Source organism: Argentina silus (genome assembly GCF_951799395.1).
Source record: "Argentina silus genome assembly, chromosome: 4".
Classification (NCBI taxonomy): domain Eukaryota; kingdom Metazoa; phylum Chordata; class Actinopteri; order Argentiniformes; family Argentinidae; genus Argentina; species Argentina silus.
Genome location: NC_139658.1, coordinates 6,824,011 through 6,843,856, shown reverse-complemented (window position 1 = coordinate 6,843,856; position 19,846 = coordinate 6,824,011). Strand labels below are relative to the sequence as shown.

The window sequence follows — 19,846 nt, the reverse complement described above, 5'->3', positions numbered from 1 at the left end:
AGTACATGATCCATTTTTGCTGTCATCTTTTTAATTAGGATAAGATAAATTGAGGTTACCATAATTAACTCAAATTGGCGTCATAACTGGGTGTTATGCCATGTGTCGTGTCTGTGTTTATGTCAAGTGAGGATCCGATTGGGTGAACGGTGGAAGTTGTGTCAGACATAGGCGCGCCGTGGGCGGGAATAGACATGTGTTTATAAACCCCAGAGTGCGCTTCGTGGGGCGGCAACACTTTACTGTGGATAAGAACAAAGGTGATGAGGTGGGGAAAGAAGGAAAGCGCGTCGCCTGAGCGTCGGCTGTAGCTCTCCAAGGCTATAGGCTTTGGCTGGGGGTGAGGGGGGGGGCGCGGCGCACTCTGCCCCTCCATATCACCTGGATGACCACTTCAAACTCATCGGCCTGCGCTCCTCCATCAGGTAGGCAACGACGTTGAGAATAACGGTTACACCGAGACGGGGGAGGGCGTCATGACTGTTGAGAACATGCTTGAGGAGACTGCTGCGCTCCCGACCCACCTGTCCGTGGAGCGATATGAGCGTGTCCACGGATGCTGTGAGAGGGTGGTTATCAACATTTCAGGCTTACGATTCGAAACTCAACTCAAAACTTTCAACCAGTTTCCAAAAACGTTGCTCGGAGACCCCAGGAAAAGGATGCGCTACTTCGACCCACTGAGGAACGAATACTTCTTCGACAGAAATCGACCCAGCTTTGATGCCATTCTTTACTACTACCAGTCTGGGGGGCGCATCCGGAGACCTGTTAACGTTCCCATAGATATTTTTTCTGAAGAGATCAATTTTTATCAGCTCGGGGCGGAGGCAATGGAAAAATTTCGAGAGGATGAGGGATTCATAAAGGAAGAGGAACGTCCTTTGCCCGATAAGGAATTCCAAAGGCAGGTTTGGCTTTTGTTTGAGTACCCTGAAAGCTCTGGACCGGCTAGGGCAATAGCCATCGTCTCCGTGCTCGTCATTTTAATCTCAATTGTTATATTCTGTTTGGAGACCTTGCCAGAATTTCGGGATGATAAAGACCCTGCCACTGTGGCACCTTCAGTTAATGGGACTTCCCCTTACGTCTCCAACCCATTTACCGACCCTTTCTTTGTGATAGAGACGCTATGCATAATTTGGTTCTCTTTTGAGTTGCTAGTCAGGTTCTTCGCATGTCCCAGCAAAACCACGTTCTCCAAAAACATCATGAACATCATTGACATTGTTGCCATAATTCCCTACTTTATCACTTTGGGAACAGAGCTGGCAGAAAAACAGGGTAACGGCCAACAAGCCATGTCCCTGACCATTCTCAGGGTGATAAGGCTTGTGAGGGTCTTTCGCATTTTCAAGCTCTCCCGGCACTCGAAGGGACTCCAGATTTTAGGACAGACACTAAAAGCCAGCATGAGGGAACTTGGACTACTGATATTTTTCCTTTTCATTGGAGTTATCTTATTCTCAAGTGCTGTTTACTTTGCAGAAGCGGATGACCCTTCTTCCAGTTTCACAAGCATCCCAGATGCTTTCTGGTGGGCTGTGGTCACCATGACCACGGTGGGATATGGAGATATGCACCCAGTGACAATCGGTGGCAAAATTGTCGGCTCCTTGTGTGCGATAGCCGGCGTGTTGACAATTGCTCTACCCGTGCCCGTTATTGTCTCCAATTTCAATTACTTTTACCATAGGGAGACTGACGGGGAAGAGCACGCACAATACTTGCATGTCAGCAGCTGCGAGCACCTGCCTTCAGATGAGTTGAAAGGGACATGTAGCACGTCATCACTCAGCAAGTCTGAGTATATGGTGATAGAGGAGGGCATTAACAGTGGGTTTAAACAGCCCAACTTCAACAATGAAAATAACCAAAACTGCGTGAACATTAAAAAGATATTTACAGATGTGTAAATTAGGCTAAGACACCCCTGGAACATACAGAACATAGGCCTATAGTAACGACAACTATTTTTTTATAACAGCTAAACGTGATGTGTCGGTGCATATCTGTCAAGTGGAGGCACTGTTGTATAGTGCCACGTACAGGATCATATCGTGTCTGTCGATTCGTCCTTGAGTCGGTTATACGTGTTGCATATACCCCCCCCCCCCCCCCCCACACACACACACACACACACACCCCAAAATCGAAACAGGGTTGTAGTTGTTTCGTTACGATGAAAACGTTGTTTGCTTATTGTTCAGTCTTGCAATTAATAGCAATATAGCCTAATGTCTGTGAGGTTATTCCTATACTATAATAGCATAGTCTATATGAGAATGGACTCTGAGTATTAGTGTTGTTCAGGTTTATTATTGTCCAGGTAATACAGACAATACACGTCAAAACTAAATAAAGCTTGACATGGAGCCTTTTACAACATGTTCCCATTTTAATTTAGTTTATTCAGAATCGCCTATAGCCTATACCAAATAAAAACAGAAAATTAAATGATGAAGACTCAGAGAGTGTCGATGATGTTAAGACTATAGCCTCAGTTTAGATGTTTCAATTTTAAGTACTTCAACATGTATTTCATTTTGGAGGATATAACGTGATCCAATGAAGACATGTTGAACACATTACGTATTGCGTGAGGACGGAAGAATGAAGAGAGGCATGCCCCGCCTCCTGGTTGCCAGTGAACCCGCCTTGTGATGCAGTCTCCATGACGACCACAGTTTCCTGGGTAACCCCCGCTTATGTTTCCATGGTATCCGTTAACGTTTTCACTGACACTCCACATGGTTTATCATCAGTCTGTCTAGCTTTACAGAACTGATCATTTCGTTATAAGTTATTCAGTAACTCGTCAATTAGCCCTATCAATTAGGTTTTAATCTTTTCAGTCATGCAAATGCGTGCAAAAAGGCTGCATCAAAGGGTGGCAACATAATGGACTGCAATATCATTTGTAATAGCTTACACAATTTTGTTATTTCAAAACTGGCCGTGGCTCATTTCTCCCTCATCAGTGTTATACTCGATAGGCTATCCCTCTTAATTTGGCATGCCAACTAGAGCTGACGTCAAGCAAAATAATTGTATATAAATGTTCCCATCACACCCTATGAATTTGTAGAACAAATTTGAGCATGACACCCCTTGAAAATATAACAAGCAAGTCACACAAACAAATAGCCATATAATAGGCGTATAATGATAGCAATGATAATTCTAGGCTAATAATGAATACAAATATAAATGATCGTTATTACAAAAACATATAATAATAATATTATTAGTAGTAGTAGTAGGGTTAGGGTTAGTAGTTGTAGTATTATTATCGTTAGCCTACAGTAATTACTAATAGATGGTAAAGGTAGCTGCAGAATGTAAACAAAACAGACACTTTTGCAGACATAACTGGAGACATGTCACTTGGAGACAGGCCTGAGTCGCCGCCGGACTGGTAGTTAATTAATGGTAAATTAATGTCCAGTCCAATCCTATGGGGACTGTTTCGCCTCAAGATTAAGTTTGCCAGATAAATCAGCAGGACACAAATGTACTAATTTCTGTTAGGCCTGCAGTTAAATCACGCTGAACTGACTGGACTGTATCGCCCCACGGTTAACGAAGTTTTCAAGCTAAATATTTAGGGTCAGTATTTAGTCAAATACTTGTATTTTCCGTTAATTAGCAACCGCTTTGATTCTCTCCTAGCAATCGTAGCATTGCCTGTCCCCCAAAATGACGAGTGTTTCTAATTATGTTAACATTATGACGTCTGTTTGTTATTTCATTTTCTACATTGTAACTAGAGCCAGGCCACACCACAAGCTGACAACCCTCGGGATGGAGTCCCCGTGCCGCGCTGCAGACTCCCTCTCCAACCCGCTGTAACAACAGCTGTTCGCTTGGATGAATAATCACCTTCCTTAACCGCGCCATGCCATTCATGTTACATTTACAATCAGCCTAAACTTCATCAGTTACCCCCTCGATAAGATTTAGTCTACTTGAAATCTAACAAATAAAAACATCTTAATGGACACTATTATAATCTTGTGTTTCTTTGTCTTTGTGTAGGGAAATTACAGCCTTATTCATAGATAATAATAATAATAATAATAATAATAATAATAATAATAATAATAATAATAATAATAATAACAACAATAATAATTAAACAAAAAAAAAAGTATATTTAAATGAGTTCCGCGAGTGTTATTATGTTCTCATTCTAAATATTCTGGAGGGGGGGATGTTGGCGTCTCATGCTGAAAACAAAGCTCAGTGCTGCCCTCAAGTGAAATAACGTGTGTACTAGGGTAGGGTTAATTCAATGTGACAATAGTTTGATATTTTGACATTTTAATCTATTTTTTAAAAAAAAACATGTTTAAACTAATTAGTTAAAACTATGTAGTTAACATAATGGACACAGGGTATCAGAAAACTCAACTACAGTAGAATGTTCAATGAATATTTGTTATTGTAGTGGTAATGGTTTATGAAAATAACCAGAATCAGCTGATACTTTAATATTATAATATAATCATATAAATCATGTTTGTGATACATTTCTCACTAGGAATAATATATTGTACCTGTTCTCACCATGCACCTGGTCTCACCCAACACTGTTCAAGCTTACTCAGGACACCTGCACTCTGAAGGTATACAGTCATCTATCTCTCTCTCTATTTCTCTCTCTCTCTCTCTCTCTCTCTCTCTCTCTCTCTCTCTCTCTCCCCCCCCCTCTCTCTCTCTCTTTCTCTCTCTGTCATGCACCATACTTATGTACATACGTATGTACGTTATATAGATTTGTATGCATATTTGTGCTGTCTAATGTTGTTCATGTTTAATACAAACGTATTAATTCCATAGGCCTTGGATGAACCACGACAACTCTGATTGGTCTGTGACACCCCCATGTGACTCATACTCCACCTACATGCAGTACTCAGTGTTTTTTTTTTTTTTACATTTCCAAAGTTTTTAGTTTATACAATACTCAGTACTGAACCTGAGAGACCGGGTACCTGAGCCACAGTGTCTACAGCTGGGACACACCCTTCCATGGACTTCCTACCTGAAAAGAGGAATCTGTGCTGCAGTATCCTCTCTCCCTCGCTAGTAATAACACCACGGAGAGATCAGTACAAGGGTATCCTCTGTGTATGTGACAACTGAGGTAATATTCTGTTGCATCAGAAATGTATGTACAGTATGTTGTTCCAGGCCAAATGTAAGCACATAAACGTGTCAGCAATTCAAAACAATTCAAAAAGCCTTTGTCTGTTTTAATATTACAAGGTGGAATTGTTCATCTCAGAGGTGAATGGAGATGTGAAGAGACCACCCACTCAACATGTCCGCTTGTTGCATAATATCTTCGTGACTTGAACATGTAAAGTACTGCCAGCACAGTACCCACAAGCCTTACACAGAACATTAAAAGAGGTCTGAAACTGTGTGTGTGTGTGTGTGTGTGTGTGTGTGTGTGTGTGTGTGTGTGTGTGCGTGTGCGCACGTGAGTGTGTGAATATGACTCTGCATATTTGTGAGCACCTGGGTGTATATGTTCTGCCCCAAATATGTACACCTTTAAGACGGCCACAGCTGGTCTCACCGTCTGCACTGTGGAACACTGAGAGTTGACTGGGGAGGAAGGGGCACTGACTGGGTGAGTGTACTGTAGCAGGAAGGAACCCCCCACCCCCTCCCCATCCATCCACCTCATGGCTACTTACCTGAATGCAGACGTGAAGATTTATTTATATTCACACACACACACACGCACGCACGCACGCACGCACACACACACACACACACACACACACACACACACACACACATACACACACACACACACACACACATACACACACACACACACACACACACACACACACACACACACACACACACAGCCTCCTTTCTTCTCCCCTTCCAATCTCCTGCCTCTTTCACTGCATTACTTCACAGCATCACTGCCAATGCCACAGAGAAGTACGCTCCCTTGCCATACGTGTGTGTGTGTGTGTGTGTGTGTGTGTGTGTGTGTGTGTGTGTGTGTGTGTGTGTGTGTGTGCTTGGTTGTTGAATGTTTGCTAATTAAGCTTGCTGGCGTGATATCTAATCAATACAAAAATAGCTCAGATTAATACCAAGGCATATGGTACTGTGACTGAACTGAGTAGAGAGGAATATACCTCACAGAGATCATTTATCATGAAACAGACTGTTCAGATAATCAAAAAGTAAGCACAGATCTCTTGCTTGCTCATGAACATTGGCCAGGATGTAAATATGATACCAAGACATTTTGTCATTGAACTGTGTCCTCTTCCTCAGAGTAAGTGATCGCTTGGGAAGACAGATCACAGCGTCCTCCTCCTGTGCCAAAGGCCATTATGACGTCACACCTGGCTGGGTCCAGGTGCTTTATTAGAACTGCTGAGTGGCTTTGTTCTCTTTGACTTCTCTCTGGAAATAGAGTTCTTCATCTTATTTTTATCTTTGGGAAAATGAACATTTGTCCGTGAGGTACCCTAAGCTATAAATCATCTTTCAATGGAACTCAACAGGACTGATAATGTGGGGCACTGATTGCTGGAGTCCAGTGCACCTCTTTTGTTCCCAATAAGGCCTAAACGAACACAACTGTATTCTTGTACAGTGTCTTCAATCTGCAGGGCTATTCACATTATCTAAAGAAAGATATTCTGAATCATATCAGAGGTGTTCACATTCAGAGGACATCACTTATGCTTTCTGAATGAACACTTTATTTTGCTCTTACTTTGTAAACAAATCAGGTTAAGATATTTGTATTTTATTTAAGAGACCACCCACTCAACATCCTTGTTGGATGGTATTTTCGTTACATGAACGTGTAAAGTACTGCCAGCACAATACCCACAAGAACACAGAACATTAAATGAGGTCTGAAACTGTGTGTGTGTGTAGGTGTGTGTACATGTGTGTGTGCGTGCATGTGCCTATGACTGTATGTGAGCATATGAGCATATATGTTCAGCCCTGTATATGCACGCTTGAGTGACACCAAGCTATAAGACAGCTGGTCTGCCCGTCTGCACTGTGGAACACTGGGAGTTGACTGGGGAGGAAGGGGCACTCTCTGCTGCCACTGACTGGGTGAGTGTACTGTAGCAGGAAGGAACCCCCCACCCCCTCCCCATCTATCCACCTCATGGCTACCTACAGTCATGGCCCCCCCTATGCTGCTCCCAGTCCCACAGCTGGTCTCTGTGCTTTGTCTTGTCTTTGGCTCCGGGGAAGGCAGACATGTGAATGTGTGTTGTAGGATATATACTCATCATCATGAGGAGGAGGAGACCCCGGGCTTCCCCTCCTCTTCTCTCCTCTCATCTCCTCTCATCTCCTCCCTTCCCTTCCCTTCCCTTCCCTTCCCTTCCCTCTCCTCTCCTCTCCTCTCCTCTCCTCTCCTCTCCTCTCCTCTCCTCTCCTCTCCTCTCCTCTCCTCTCCTCTCCTCCCTTCCCTTCCCTCTCCTCTCCTCTCCTCTCCTCTCCTCTCCTCTCCTCTCCTCTCCTCTCCTCTCCTCTCCTCTCCTCTCCTCTCCTCTCCTCTCCTCTCACCATCTCATCATGCCAACGTTTGCCACATCCCTCACAACAACATAACCTCTAATAGAGAATCTAACTATTGAGATAATGCCTGTGAAGAGGGATCTGATATATCACCATGTATCATGTTGATGGTTAATGTATAAAGGGAACAGCTTACATACTATTCCATTATCTACAGTTCAGCATTTTCACTTTTACTTTCACAGCTGAAATGTTCATGTTGTCTTTGACCTAAAACTGTATCTCACTGGCTGCCAGAAATAGCATGCTTCCAACATATTGCCTGCTATTATTTTTCTGGGTGTAAGCCTTCCATCTGCTCTTTGAAGTACATCTAATGGCCTACTGGGGGCTATTTATAAAGTCCACTCTTCTGGATCAAGACTCCATGTTCAGTGCTTTCCGTGAGACAAAGGAAAGCCCAGAAACCATTTCACGAAGAGTGTGTGCTGTACTCTTTTCTCTCAATGGGCCTACATAACGACAAGTCATAAAGTGGGACTATACTGTATAATGTTTTAAAGTCGGCTGAAATGTTTGTTTTTTTTCATGCTTTTGTTATGTCAGAGTAACAGCACTTGAGCACAAATTCACGTTTCAAAGTTCGCTTTCAAAGTGAAGTTTATTCAATCAGCTTTAATTCATTCATGGATTTTCCTCTGCTCAGACGTTTGCTAGCTATTAGATTAACTAGCTGTGGAACACTCCTGTCTCCATGGCCGGGCACGATGCTTTGTTTACAGTCGAGGCAGGCACACTTCACCAATGCCTTATCGTGATTGGAGAACGTACAACTGTTGTAATGTGTGATGTCAGAAGTCACAGCTATTTACAATGCTATAAAAAAATATAAAAGGAGGTGGTGCACATCAAGGCGTCAACATCTTTGAGTGTCATTATTTCGGAGACAACGTAGATATAAAACGTACCATTTGAAAGGAAAAAATGACAATGAAAAACATTAGGGCATTACTATGAGCATCATTTAGTGATTTCCATTTCAGTCCAACTTTGATGTTCTGTACTCTTTGCTTGTATGTAAAAAACAGGGAAGGCTGGTGGGGGGGTAGAAATTGTAATGCATGGGATGGAATGAGGAATCGTATCAAACATATGCATCCATTACAATGAGTCCTCCTCTGATCTCTACCTTCATCAGCCTCCACTGGTAAAAAGATGCCTTTGGTCGGCGTTTTGATCAGTCAAAGCATCCAAATTAGACCAAGGACACAGAGAAGAAGCCTATTATCTGTATGAAAAGGATATCTACTGTATTAAATATATTAATCAATTGATCAATGATTCGGAAGAAACACAGATGTGTATATCACTTTCAGTTACTCAGCATATCATATTTTTGCACAACTTCTTCTGACCTTGATCAACATAGTTCTGTATATATGTGTTTTAAAGTCATGATGCAGAACACTGAAATGCAATGCAGTTGATTCTACAAGGACATGCAAAATGCTGTGTCATTATGCTTTGACTTCACCTTAAACGTCCCAGAGGCTCTGCGTGGAGGAGACTGTAGGGGTGATGTCATCAAGGCGCGTCCTCACTCGCTGGCTGAAGTCAACCTTGGGAAAGTCACCATGGCAACAAAATGAGACTTCAACAAATGACTGTCCAATGACAGTGACTATTACAGATTTGGATGCAACTTTCTTCTTTTTGTTTGATCTGTTAAGTGTTTCTTTTAAGTTTGTATTTTGCTATACCTTCAAATGTTTTCATCACCTTTACTTCAGACTTTCCTTGTACTGTAAAGCATTGATAAAACAGGCATAACACACTGAGCACACTATGAAGCACACACTGAGCACACTATGAAGAACTAACTATGAAGGCCAGGGGGAAATGGCTTCATTATAGTATTAACATCACCATCTGAGTCAAGGGAATTCATTCACCATGCCCAGAGGACGCGACCCAGTCATCACAGGCAGCCAATCCCCTAGCTGGCCAGCAGTATGGATGCCAGATCCAGCTGTTGAGCCTGGCTCAGCTTGGACTACACACTGTCTACACACTGTGTAAAATGTATACTGTCTGTCTCCTCTCTACTGTACCACCGCTGTTGTCCATTAAACAGAGGCCCTCTAGCAATGGGTAAATGCTAAGTGGGATGATTGGGATGACCCGACTCTGATGTTACTCCAGCATGGAGTGGGTTAGGGTTAAGGTTAGGGTTAGGGTTAGGGTTACGGTTTAGGGTAGGGTAGGGTTAAGGCAGGCTACCTCTAGCACTAAAGTCTTCAGAATGCCTGTCACCACCTCTCGCAGAATGAGGAGGAACCCAGCATCAAAATGCTGCAACCAGGAAGAATGTCAGTGATCAAGGTAAAACGGTGGAAAAGCTTTGGCAGGCATCCAGCACTTATCAGACAAATCAAACACACTCACTTGATGCAGTTATTATTACTTTTCATTATTCATATTCATTAAAATGTGGACCTTGATGTTGCTTATTCAGTGCCTGGCCTCACATCACAACAACAGAGAATCAAATGAGGTGAAAAAGGTTTCCCTGAACAGGACTTGGGGAGAGACCTGTGTCACAGGGACCCATGGTTAGCTCCACTCTGTTGAGCCGTAGTGACAGCATCACAGCTTGTGTGTGTGTGTGTGTGTGTGTGTGTGTGTGTGTGTGTGGGGGGGACCCCAGCGTGACATAAGGAAGGATCCCCCTGTAACTGTACCACTGACTCACTCCTCCTGACTCATAGTAAATGCTTCCCTGTAGCACTGGGGTAGGTTTCTGAAAAGGGTGGTTCATCTCTAAATGTATTCACTCTGTGGTTATCACAAGCTAGGCTAGGGCATGAATTGCTAATGTTGTGGTGAGAGGTGTGGTGGATATGGCCTTTTTAGTCAAATGTCACATTTGCATGAGTCTTAATAACATTTGACTTATGCCAAGCTATGGTTCAGCAAAGCACTTCGCCTTCCACACTGCCTGTTTTGAATACAAATTGTCCATGAGTGCAGACTGTTTGCTTTACAGCCAGTTGTGCATTAGACATTCAGTATTTCTCCTTGAGTAAGTGCCTCCATTTCATTTCTTCTGCTGTTCTGCTGATCAGACAAATTCATTCATTCATTTGAGCTGGGATTAGAAAGAGCTTTGTTTAAAAGTGAATGTGTTCTGGTTCGATACTAGATGACAGTCTAAATGTACTTGTGTATCTTGAGGGATGTGAAGGTACTGTACATCAGGGTCTATCTTAGGGTGTGTATATATATTGGGGTACATACAGTAGGCGTGTCTGTGTGGGTCTGCATGGTGCTAGCTGAGGTTAGCTAACCAAGCTGTGGATTGTGAGGCTGGCTGCTGCAGTGGGACGAATGCCCTTGTGCTTCTCCTGGTTTCTGGCTCCTCTCCAGTGTCTCCCTCCCTCCCTCCCTCCCTCGCTCCCTCCCTACCTCCCTCCCTCCCGTGGCTGGAGCTATAGCTGTTTTATAGCTAGCGAGCATGACTGGACTGGACTGGATTGGACTGGTGCTTTCCCTCCTGCCTCAGAGAGACTACAGTACAGCTCGAAGGGACACAGTCAAGGGCAGAGGGAGATGCTTCAAAATGGATTACCTCACCTTGCTCTCTTAGATTTTTTCGTTTCACTCAGTCCCTAATAACACTTTCAAAGCAGCCCTTTTAGTATGTCTACCCCGGCTGTAGCACCTTATAGGACAGCTCAGTAATCTCCAGCACAATGGTATTGAAATGACTCACCTTCCATTGGGAAAAATCTCATTGAAAAATCTAATGTAAAGTTATAACGTGGTAGCTGTCATAAGAATATACCTTCTAGAATGCAAAACGTATCTGTTGAAAGTCGAGTAAGATTGTCTCGGTCCAAGTTGCCCATGTGACCAATCTGTTTGTTAGAAAGAGTCCACTAATGAGTGGACTATTCGCAGCACAATATTAAATCATACTGTCGAGGAACAACATGTCAGTTTTTATGCAGCATTTAACAAATTGCAGGGATGTGCATGCTGTACATGCTACAGCTGCGCCCTTCCTGAGCTTTGCCTGAGTTAGTTACCTTACAGCACCTTGGCCCAGAAGCTTTTAATAGAAGTATCTTTGAACCTCTTCACGGTTAAGGTAAATGTGAGGATAGCAACTGTAAACTAAGCCCTAAGAGAAGTGCGTGTGTGTGTGCATGCGTGTGTGTGTGTGTGTGTGTGTGTGTGTGTGTGTGTGTGTGTGTGTGTGTGTGTGTGTGTGTGTGTGTGGCTAAGCTGCTACGATGAGGATGTCGTCCTTAAGGATTCTGTCAAGCGTACAGCTGGTGCATTGCAGTGTCAATAGTCCTATAGGCTGTGAACACAGAGCTCCTTGCTCTGCCTCTATCCACACACGTACACTAGACAACCCTCCAAGGAATTGAAAGACAAATACAGTGCTGCTTGAAAGTATGTGAACCCCTTGTGCAATTATAGATTTTTTCAAGTGGGTAAGTAGAATCAGGTGGGTAAATAAATGGGTACCAAATGAACCGATCAAAGGAGAGATCTTTAGGAAAGAGTTTGGGCGGGACTCTGATAAATAGAGATAAAAAACCTGGTCAGTTTTGTGTTACCCATACAGGTGAATGCAAAACACACCATGCAGAGAGGAAAGGAGATCTCAGAGGACATCAGGAAGAGGGTAGTGAGAGCACATCAGTCTGACGAAGGCTATAAAAGTCCACTGTGAGGCAAATAATTTACAAATGGAGAGCATTTAACATGACTCAGCCTAGAAGTGGATGCCCTTCCAAAATATCCCTAATAGCTATAAGAAAAAAAAAAAAAAAAAAAAAAATCAGGTAAAAGTCAACCCAAACATAATATCTAGAGATTTGCAGACCTCCCTTGCTGCATCTCAGGTAACTGTGCATGCTTCAACAATAAGAAGAACACTGAATCGAAATGGCATTCATGGGAGGGTTGCTAGGAAGAAGCCTCTGCTGTCAAAAAAGAACCAAACTGCCCGTCTTAACTTTGCCATAGACCACCTGGACAAGCCTGAAGGTTTCTGGAAGTCCGTTCTCTGGACAGATGAGTCCAAAATTTACCCAAAGCATTCAAGCAAATCTCCCAAAGAATGGCTCAGGAGAAAGAAGATTTGTGTTTTGGATTGGCCAAGTCAAAGTTCTGACCTAAATCCAATCTAGATGCTGTGGCAGGACCTGAAGCGGGCAGTTCATGCCAGACACCCCTCAAATCTCAATTGGCTGAGTTCTGTAAGGAAGAGTGGGCAAAAATCCCTCAATACAGATGTCAGAGACTGATAAGTGGCTATACGAGACGTTTACTCCAAGTTATCGCTGTTCATGGAGGTGCCACGAGCTATTGACTGAAGAGGTTCACATATTTTTTCTAAAGTTTTTGTTAAATAATATCAGATTTTTTTGTTTGCGTCCTTTATTTATGTCTTTATTACGAATTGGTTTAGATAAAGATTTTATAAGTTCATTTTAATATTTTATACAAAAATAATGACCATCCCTGTAGGGTTCACAAACTTTCAAGCAGCACTGTTAATCATAGCATTAGAAACCTGGGTTTATACGCTGTCTATTCAATAAGGGTTATACTGTCTATGCAATACATACTATCAAGTCACTCTCAATATGCCCTATAGTGCACTATAGTGCTATATCTAAAACTAAAGGTTACCTAGCTGGTTTGCACTGCTAGACACTATTGGTAGATAAGGCAGCCAAATGTGGCAACAATAAAAGCCTTAATTCCTCATCCATCACATTAATTCTCAACTCTCTCTGTTCATATGGCTGTATTGGCAGATCGTGAGGATGGGGGAGTGACCTGAAATCAATACCTCTTGGAATGCATTCATTGTTGTCACACACACACACCCCTCCCCACATGATTAAAATACACACCATTTAGAGCAGTATGGTCCTTCACTTTTAATTAAAGAGAGACAACTAATGCAATGTGAACTGAGCTACAGAGAGCACATTAACAGGCTTTGAAATGGGCCCCTTGCTCATAAATAATGTCCCTGCTGTCAGGAAGAAACCTGGGAAATCCATTAACAAACAGTCAGAGGTGGTGCGCATGTGTGGCAGGCACACACTAGGAAGCCAGGAGAGGAGAAAGGAGGAGAGGAGAGAGGAGAGAGGAGGGGAGGGGAGGGGAGGGGAGCGGCCTTGGCGGCCCTAGGGCTGCCAGTAGTAACCTTGAGGAAGCCAAGTCTCCAACAAATCACCCCGAGCCGTTAGATCCCCCCGTCCCCATCCCCTCCCTCCCACCATCACCTCCCATCTCCGGGAATCCCCACTGACCTTTGGCACTGTTGTGAGGTCACAGCTGGCCTCTTGCCACTGCACTTCCCTCTTTACTGATCCTGTTAGACTTTATGGTTTTACTATTGATCCCCCCCCCCACCCGCACCCCCCACCCCCCCAGCCCCTCTTTCAATAGCTTCATCTGAATTGCCTTAGAATTAAGTAGGTATCTGTATCTATTATTCACCCTAGTGTCTATCTAGCCTTGATTATGATTATGACGAACTATCAATATAGTGTATTTTTCCCTCCTATTTAAAAATACATCTTTTTTCATTAATTTGCTCTGAATCATCACATCCAAATGGGAGAAAATGGGAGTCTGTGTTTCAAATCAATTTAATTAAATTCTAAATACTGTAGCGTATTAATCCCCTAGGGGCAATTATACTGGGTATAAAAACTGGCAGCACACATCCAATAGATACATTCAATCATTCAACACAACAACACAGCAAGTCCCCCCAAAAAAACATTACAACAGACATGAGAAGTGATATTATGTAAAACATTTGCCTTTCGTTTGTTATTTCTCAAGAAACTCAGAGGTGTTAAATAATTGTTCTGGCAATTCCTGATTTAAATGTTGTAGAGGGAATTACAGTCTCTTGTTTTTGGGAGTCCTTCACAGTGACTGGGTTTGAGAGCGTTGCTCTTTTGTTACTTGGTGGAGAGGAGGGGTGGCTGGGTTGTTTTCTGCTTGCTTAGACTGTGCAGGGGAGCTCTGCAGCTTACTGCTACACCCTATGTATTCACCAAGAATCACTGAGTCTCCATAATGATTGCCCATTACAATTCAGCTTGACATGATAATTAAACATGTCAAAGTATTATTGCATGTGAAATCAAAATTACAGCATACCACATGAATGAATGGTGTAGGAAATCACTCTCTTTCATTTAGTTACTAATTGAGTTATTGTCTACAGTATTTAAGAAATGTTTATTGACATATTTATTATTTATGAGCACAGGTGGCACATCTGGAAAACAAAGTACAAGTATCTGAATTGATTGCTGTGTTGTGACATATCAAAGACCCTTGAATCATGTTCATACTGTACTCATACCAAAAGTAATGCTGTAATTAATATATTTGTCCTTTATGTTTGTATGTATGTATGTCTGTATGTCTGTATGTATGTATGTATTCATTTATTTATGTATGTATTGGAGAGGATAAGCTGCTGTACATCTCACATGAATGGACAATTAGCTATTATGCCAAAGTCAAAGACGCGCGTTCCCTTTAACAAGCCCACGCTGCAGAGAAGGTAAGGAGTGGTACAGTCACAGTGCGGAGAAGAGAACGTGTTTTCTCACACTATTCTCTCCATCTCTCGTCTCTTTGTATGCATAGCACTGCCCGACTGCAGGTTTATATACCAGCAGCCCTAATGGCTTATGGTGATTAGAAAGACTACAGAACAAATTAAACCATGTCTTACCTCAGCTAAACAGAGAACAACAACACCAGTGAGGCCACTGATTCGGGTTCTGGCACTGAGGAATTGCATAATCTGACTCACAGTCCAGGGTGAATTTTTGTGTGCATGTCATTTCGATTTATGTCTAAAGATGTTGTTCTCTTTACAATGTAGCCTACAGTACAACGAGGCTGCATGACTTTGCAGAACTATTATCTCTTATTATATCATCACCTGAACTGTCTCTGCATGAGCATGTCTGTACGCAGCATCCTCTCATGTAACCGCCAATGTTATATGATTGGTCAGTTATAAAGCTGTCATAAAAGTAAATAGAGAAGACTGAAGCCTAGTAGGTGAAGAAATAAGGCTATTTTGTTTTTGAGCGTAGGTCTTGTCACGCATGGGAATTGTTAACTTACAATGTAATGGGATAAGTTGGTACCAGGTTGGTGCGTTGAAACGGGTGTGTAGATGACAGATTGTGATGAGTCATGAGTGCAGTAACAGTAGTCTACATCTTGGAGGTTTTTTGAAAAAGATTGGCTAAAGTGATAAATAAAAAATCGGATAGAAAATTCCTTCTTCCCAAGAACGATGCCATACTGACAGAAATCTTATGAGACAATGTGTTATTCATAACGCTGTTTATCTGCAAGTTGCCCATTTTTACATATTTTACATATTACACATTGTAATATACAGAGCAACGCCTCCCCGCCACCTCCCCTCCTTGCTTTTTTCTTTGCAGATGTTGCCTCTGAGTACCGTATCAGGACGATTACCTTTGCGGATGTCTGTTGCGGGCAAGGCAACGTCATATGGGCAAAGGACACTGGAGGCAGACCATTTTGCTGATCTTAGCACCTTTGGATATTAACGGAAGCACCAGTCCTCCTTGGTCGGTACTCGGTACGGTACCTACCCCCCTCCTTTTTTGTCAGTCGCCATCCTACGACAACCTGCCGCGAGGAACGAAGACGGGGAGGGGAAAGAGAGGACACACCCGCATACGGTACCCGCTCCAAACGCCGGTTCGCGGATGATGCTGCAGACAACATGAGGATCTGATAACTGTCCCGAATAGGAAATAGATTATTTTTTCACGGGATCAAACACATTGGTGATTGCTGCCGCTGGCCGTTCACTTCCATATATCAAGTATCCAGCGGGAGCAGCAACTAAAACACAATTTCGAAACGGTGTCTGCCGGTATGTATGGTCTTGAAATGAATGCATATTTTCATTTTGAAAAGTCTATCAACCTTTTATGCAATACATGGGTGATGATTGAATTAGAAGTCGTTATACAGTTGATTATTTATCAGTTCATTGTTTCAGACTATGTGTAATACAACTGTTTGGTAGAGGAGATACGGTGTGGAGAGATACGTTTTTTTTCTTCTCTTGAAACCTATTTTCTACAGTGGTTTAATAATTTATGGATGTTTTTGAATATTTCAGAGACAGGCACCATTTGAGACCGGAGACAGAAATGCCCAAACAAAACTATTTTAAAGTGAATTAATATAAATATGTGACATTGAGGGGTTGGCACATTTTCAACCATTTAAAGACAGTGCTTACAATTGTATTTCTGTCTTCAGTGGTTCTTTATGATGATGGTCAAGGAAGGAGTGTGTCTGTCTGATTTTGGTATCTACTGCATAGCCACATATCCATGCATGATTTCACTGCAGGAGCTGCAGTTTCATTTGAAAGGATATTGTCCATTGCAGCAGATCAGTGAGCACATACCCTGATGCAGAAGCTATACTGTATGTAGTTGGAAATTTCCATTACATTTTTAGTGAGACCGCATCATGCAAATGTTTGCTGATTACACATATGAATATTGATTCACTCCAGTCATAAGCAATAGCAAATGTATGCTTTTGAGGGAGCTGTGTTAGTTCCAGAACACATCTGTTTACATTTCCTCAATGTCTTGGAGGACAGCAACACATAATAACAGTAATCAACACAAATTACATCAAAATTACTTTCATTAAGATGTGCCTGACATGCTCAACTCTCTCTCCTCTGTCTTTCTCTTCCAGCTAGATCCTAGGTGACATCCTGTGGCCCTCAGGTCTGTACGGCGTTGAGCCCCCTCCCTGTTCTGCCCCCTCCCTGCAGTTCTCCAGGCTGCAGGGCCCAGCCCCACTGAAAAGTGCAGGCCTCCTCCTCCCCCTGCAGAATGACTGTAGCCACTGGCGACCCCTCTGATGAGGCAGCAGCACACCCTGGGAACCCCCAGGAATATGACCCAGATGCCGAAAATGAATGCTGCGAGAGGGTGGTCATCAACATCTCGGGCCTGCGCTTCGAGACGCAGCTCAAAACCCTCTCTCAGTTCCCGGAGACACTGCTGGGGAACCCCAAAAAGAGGATGCGCTACTTTGACCCTCTGAGGAACGAATACTTCTTCGACAGAAACCGGCTGAGCTTTGATGCTATACTCTACTACTACCAGTCTGGGGGACGGCTAAGGAGGCCAGCCAATGTCACCCTTGATATTTTCTCAGAGGAAATACGTTTCTATGAGCTTGGGGATGAGGCCATCGAGCTGTTCAGAGAGGATGAGGGCTTCATCAAGGAGGAGGAGAGGCCCCTTCCTGATAATGAGTTTCAGAGACAGGTGTGGCTGCTCTTTGAGTACCCAGAGAGCTCGGGTCCAGCTAGGATTATCGCAATCATCTCCGTTATGGTGATCCTCATATCCATCGTCAGTTTCTGTCTGGAAACCCTGCCCATTTTCCGCAACGACGATGAGGAAGTGCACAGCATCTTCAACCCCGCCACCAACACCACCTCCTACTACACATCCACCTACTTCACTGACCCCTTCTTCATCCTAGAGACACTATGCATCATCTGGTTCTCTTTTGAGTTTCTGGTGCGCTTATTTGCCTGCCCTAGCAAAGGTGGGTTTTTTAGTAACATGATGAACTGTATTGATGTTGTTGCCATCATCCCCTACTTCATCACCCTGGGCACAGAGCTGGCTGAGAAACCAGACGATGGCCAGGGAGGTCAGCAGGCTATGTCCCTAGCCATCCTCAGGGTCATCCGTCTAGTACGAGTCTTCCGAATCTTCAAACTCTCCCGACACTCCAAGGGGCTTCAGATCCTGGGCCAGACACTGAAAGCCAGTATGAGGGAGCTCGGCCTGCTCATCTTCTTCCTCTTCATCGGGGTGATACTTTTCTCCAGCGCTGTCTACTTCGCGGAAGCGGACGAGCCTGAGTCACATTTTGAAAGTATACCCCATGCCTTCTGGTGGGCCGTGGTCTCCATGACGACCGTCGGCTATGGCGACATGGTCCCGACCACCATTGGCGGGAAGATTGTGGGTTCCCTCTGCGCCATCGCGGGCGTGTTGACCATCGCCCTGCCCGTGCCCGTCATCGTCTCCAACTTCAACTATTTCTACCACCGTGAAACGGAGGGCGAGGAGCAGGCCCTCTGCCTGCAGATCAACGCCAAGGAGGACTCGAACGAAGAACTGCAGAAGAGCAGGAGCGGATCCACCATGAGTAAATCAGACTACATGGAGATCCAGGAGGGGGTGAACAACAGCAACGAGGACATTCAGCAGGAGGAGGAGAACGTCAAGACAGCCAACTGCACGCTGGCCAACACAAACTATGTCAACATAACTAAGATGCTCACAGACGTGTAGTCAGTTGGCAGTGAGTCCTCTCAGGGTGGGACGTGAGATGGGATGGAAGTGGTCTGTAGCCTCCCATCTCAGATGTGCTGGAATATCAAGGCAATAGATATCAGGACGAATACTACTCGTCATTTTAAAGCGATGAGCAATAACAGACCATGTGCTCACCCTCCCCCCTAACCCCTTTATTTGCTCCTCACACCCTGCCCTAAAAGGACAGTCAGACAGTCTTGGAATCCACATTTTGCGTTTTAATATCTGCATGGAGTTGGCTTTGTCTGTGTGACTATTCTAAATCGATACCCACATGTCCTGCTCACAAAGGTAGCCAACAGTAGTGCTAAATAAAAAAAAACAAAGGAGAAATGTAGTAAAAAAAAAAAGAGGCAATCTTTTGCTTCCAAAAAAAACCCGCCACAAACCTTGCTTTACTCCCCTGTTCCTGCAGACCTATGGTCTCCCATCCTCAAAGGCACATTGCACCTCCATGCGCCTCCATGCGCCTCCATGCGCTTCTGAGGAGCCCTGTTTGCGTTCAACATAAAGCTGCTGCTTGGAGCCAATGAAACAGAAATGGTAAATGACTGAGACTTAAGAGGAACGTGTGAGCATAAAGGCATAGCGATGCTCCATAATGCTGTGGCCCACAGGCCTGCCGGAGGCCTGTGAAGAGTGGGGTAATCCACATGATTTAAGGGTTGAATGACATCCATCAGCGTTAAGCTCATGGTTTGACACCTTTCTTTCAGCAGACATCAGTATCTGATGAATGACTGAGAATGGCCTTGACTTCACTGCTTTGGTCTTACATGATATATGTATTGTACAGTATGTGCAATGCAAGCTCCCCTCACCTCCACTCACCCCCC

At 43.6% G+C, this 19,846-nt stretch overlaps 2 protein-coding genes across 2 annotated transcripts; both read left to right on the top strand.

Annotated features, from left to right (window-relative positions):
- Positions 1 to 476: 476 nt before the first annotated feature.
- Positions 477 to 1,916, top strand: kcna3a (potassium voltage-gated channel, shaker-related subfamily, member 3a; the record flags this gene model as incomplete). Its single annotated transcript, XM_083668637.1, has 1 exon — positions 477 to 1,916. The coding sequence occupies one exon, from the start codon at positions 477 to 479 to the stop codon at positions 1,914 to 1,916; it is 1,440 nt and encodes a 479-aa protein (XP_083524763.1).
- Positions 1,917 to 17,501: 15,585 nt separating this feature from the next.
- LOC310803880 (potassium voltage-gated channel subfamily A member 2) lies at positions 17,502 to 18,986 on the top strand (the record flags this gene model as incomplete). Its single annotated transcript, XM_083668831.1, has 1 exon — positions 17,502 to 18,986. The coding sequence occupies one exon, from the start codon at positions 17,502 to 17,504 to the stop codon at positions 18,984 to 18,986; it is 1,485 nt and encodes a 494-aa protein (XP_083524957.1).
- Positions 18,987 to 19,846: the final 860 nt, after the last annotated feature.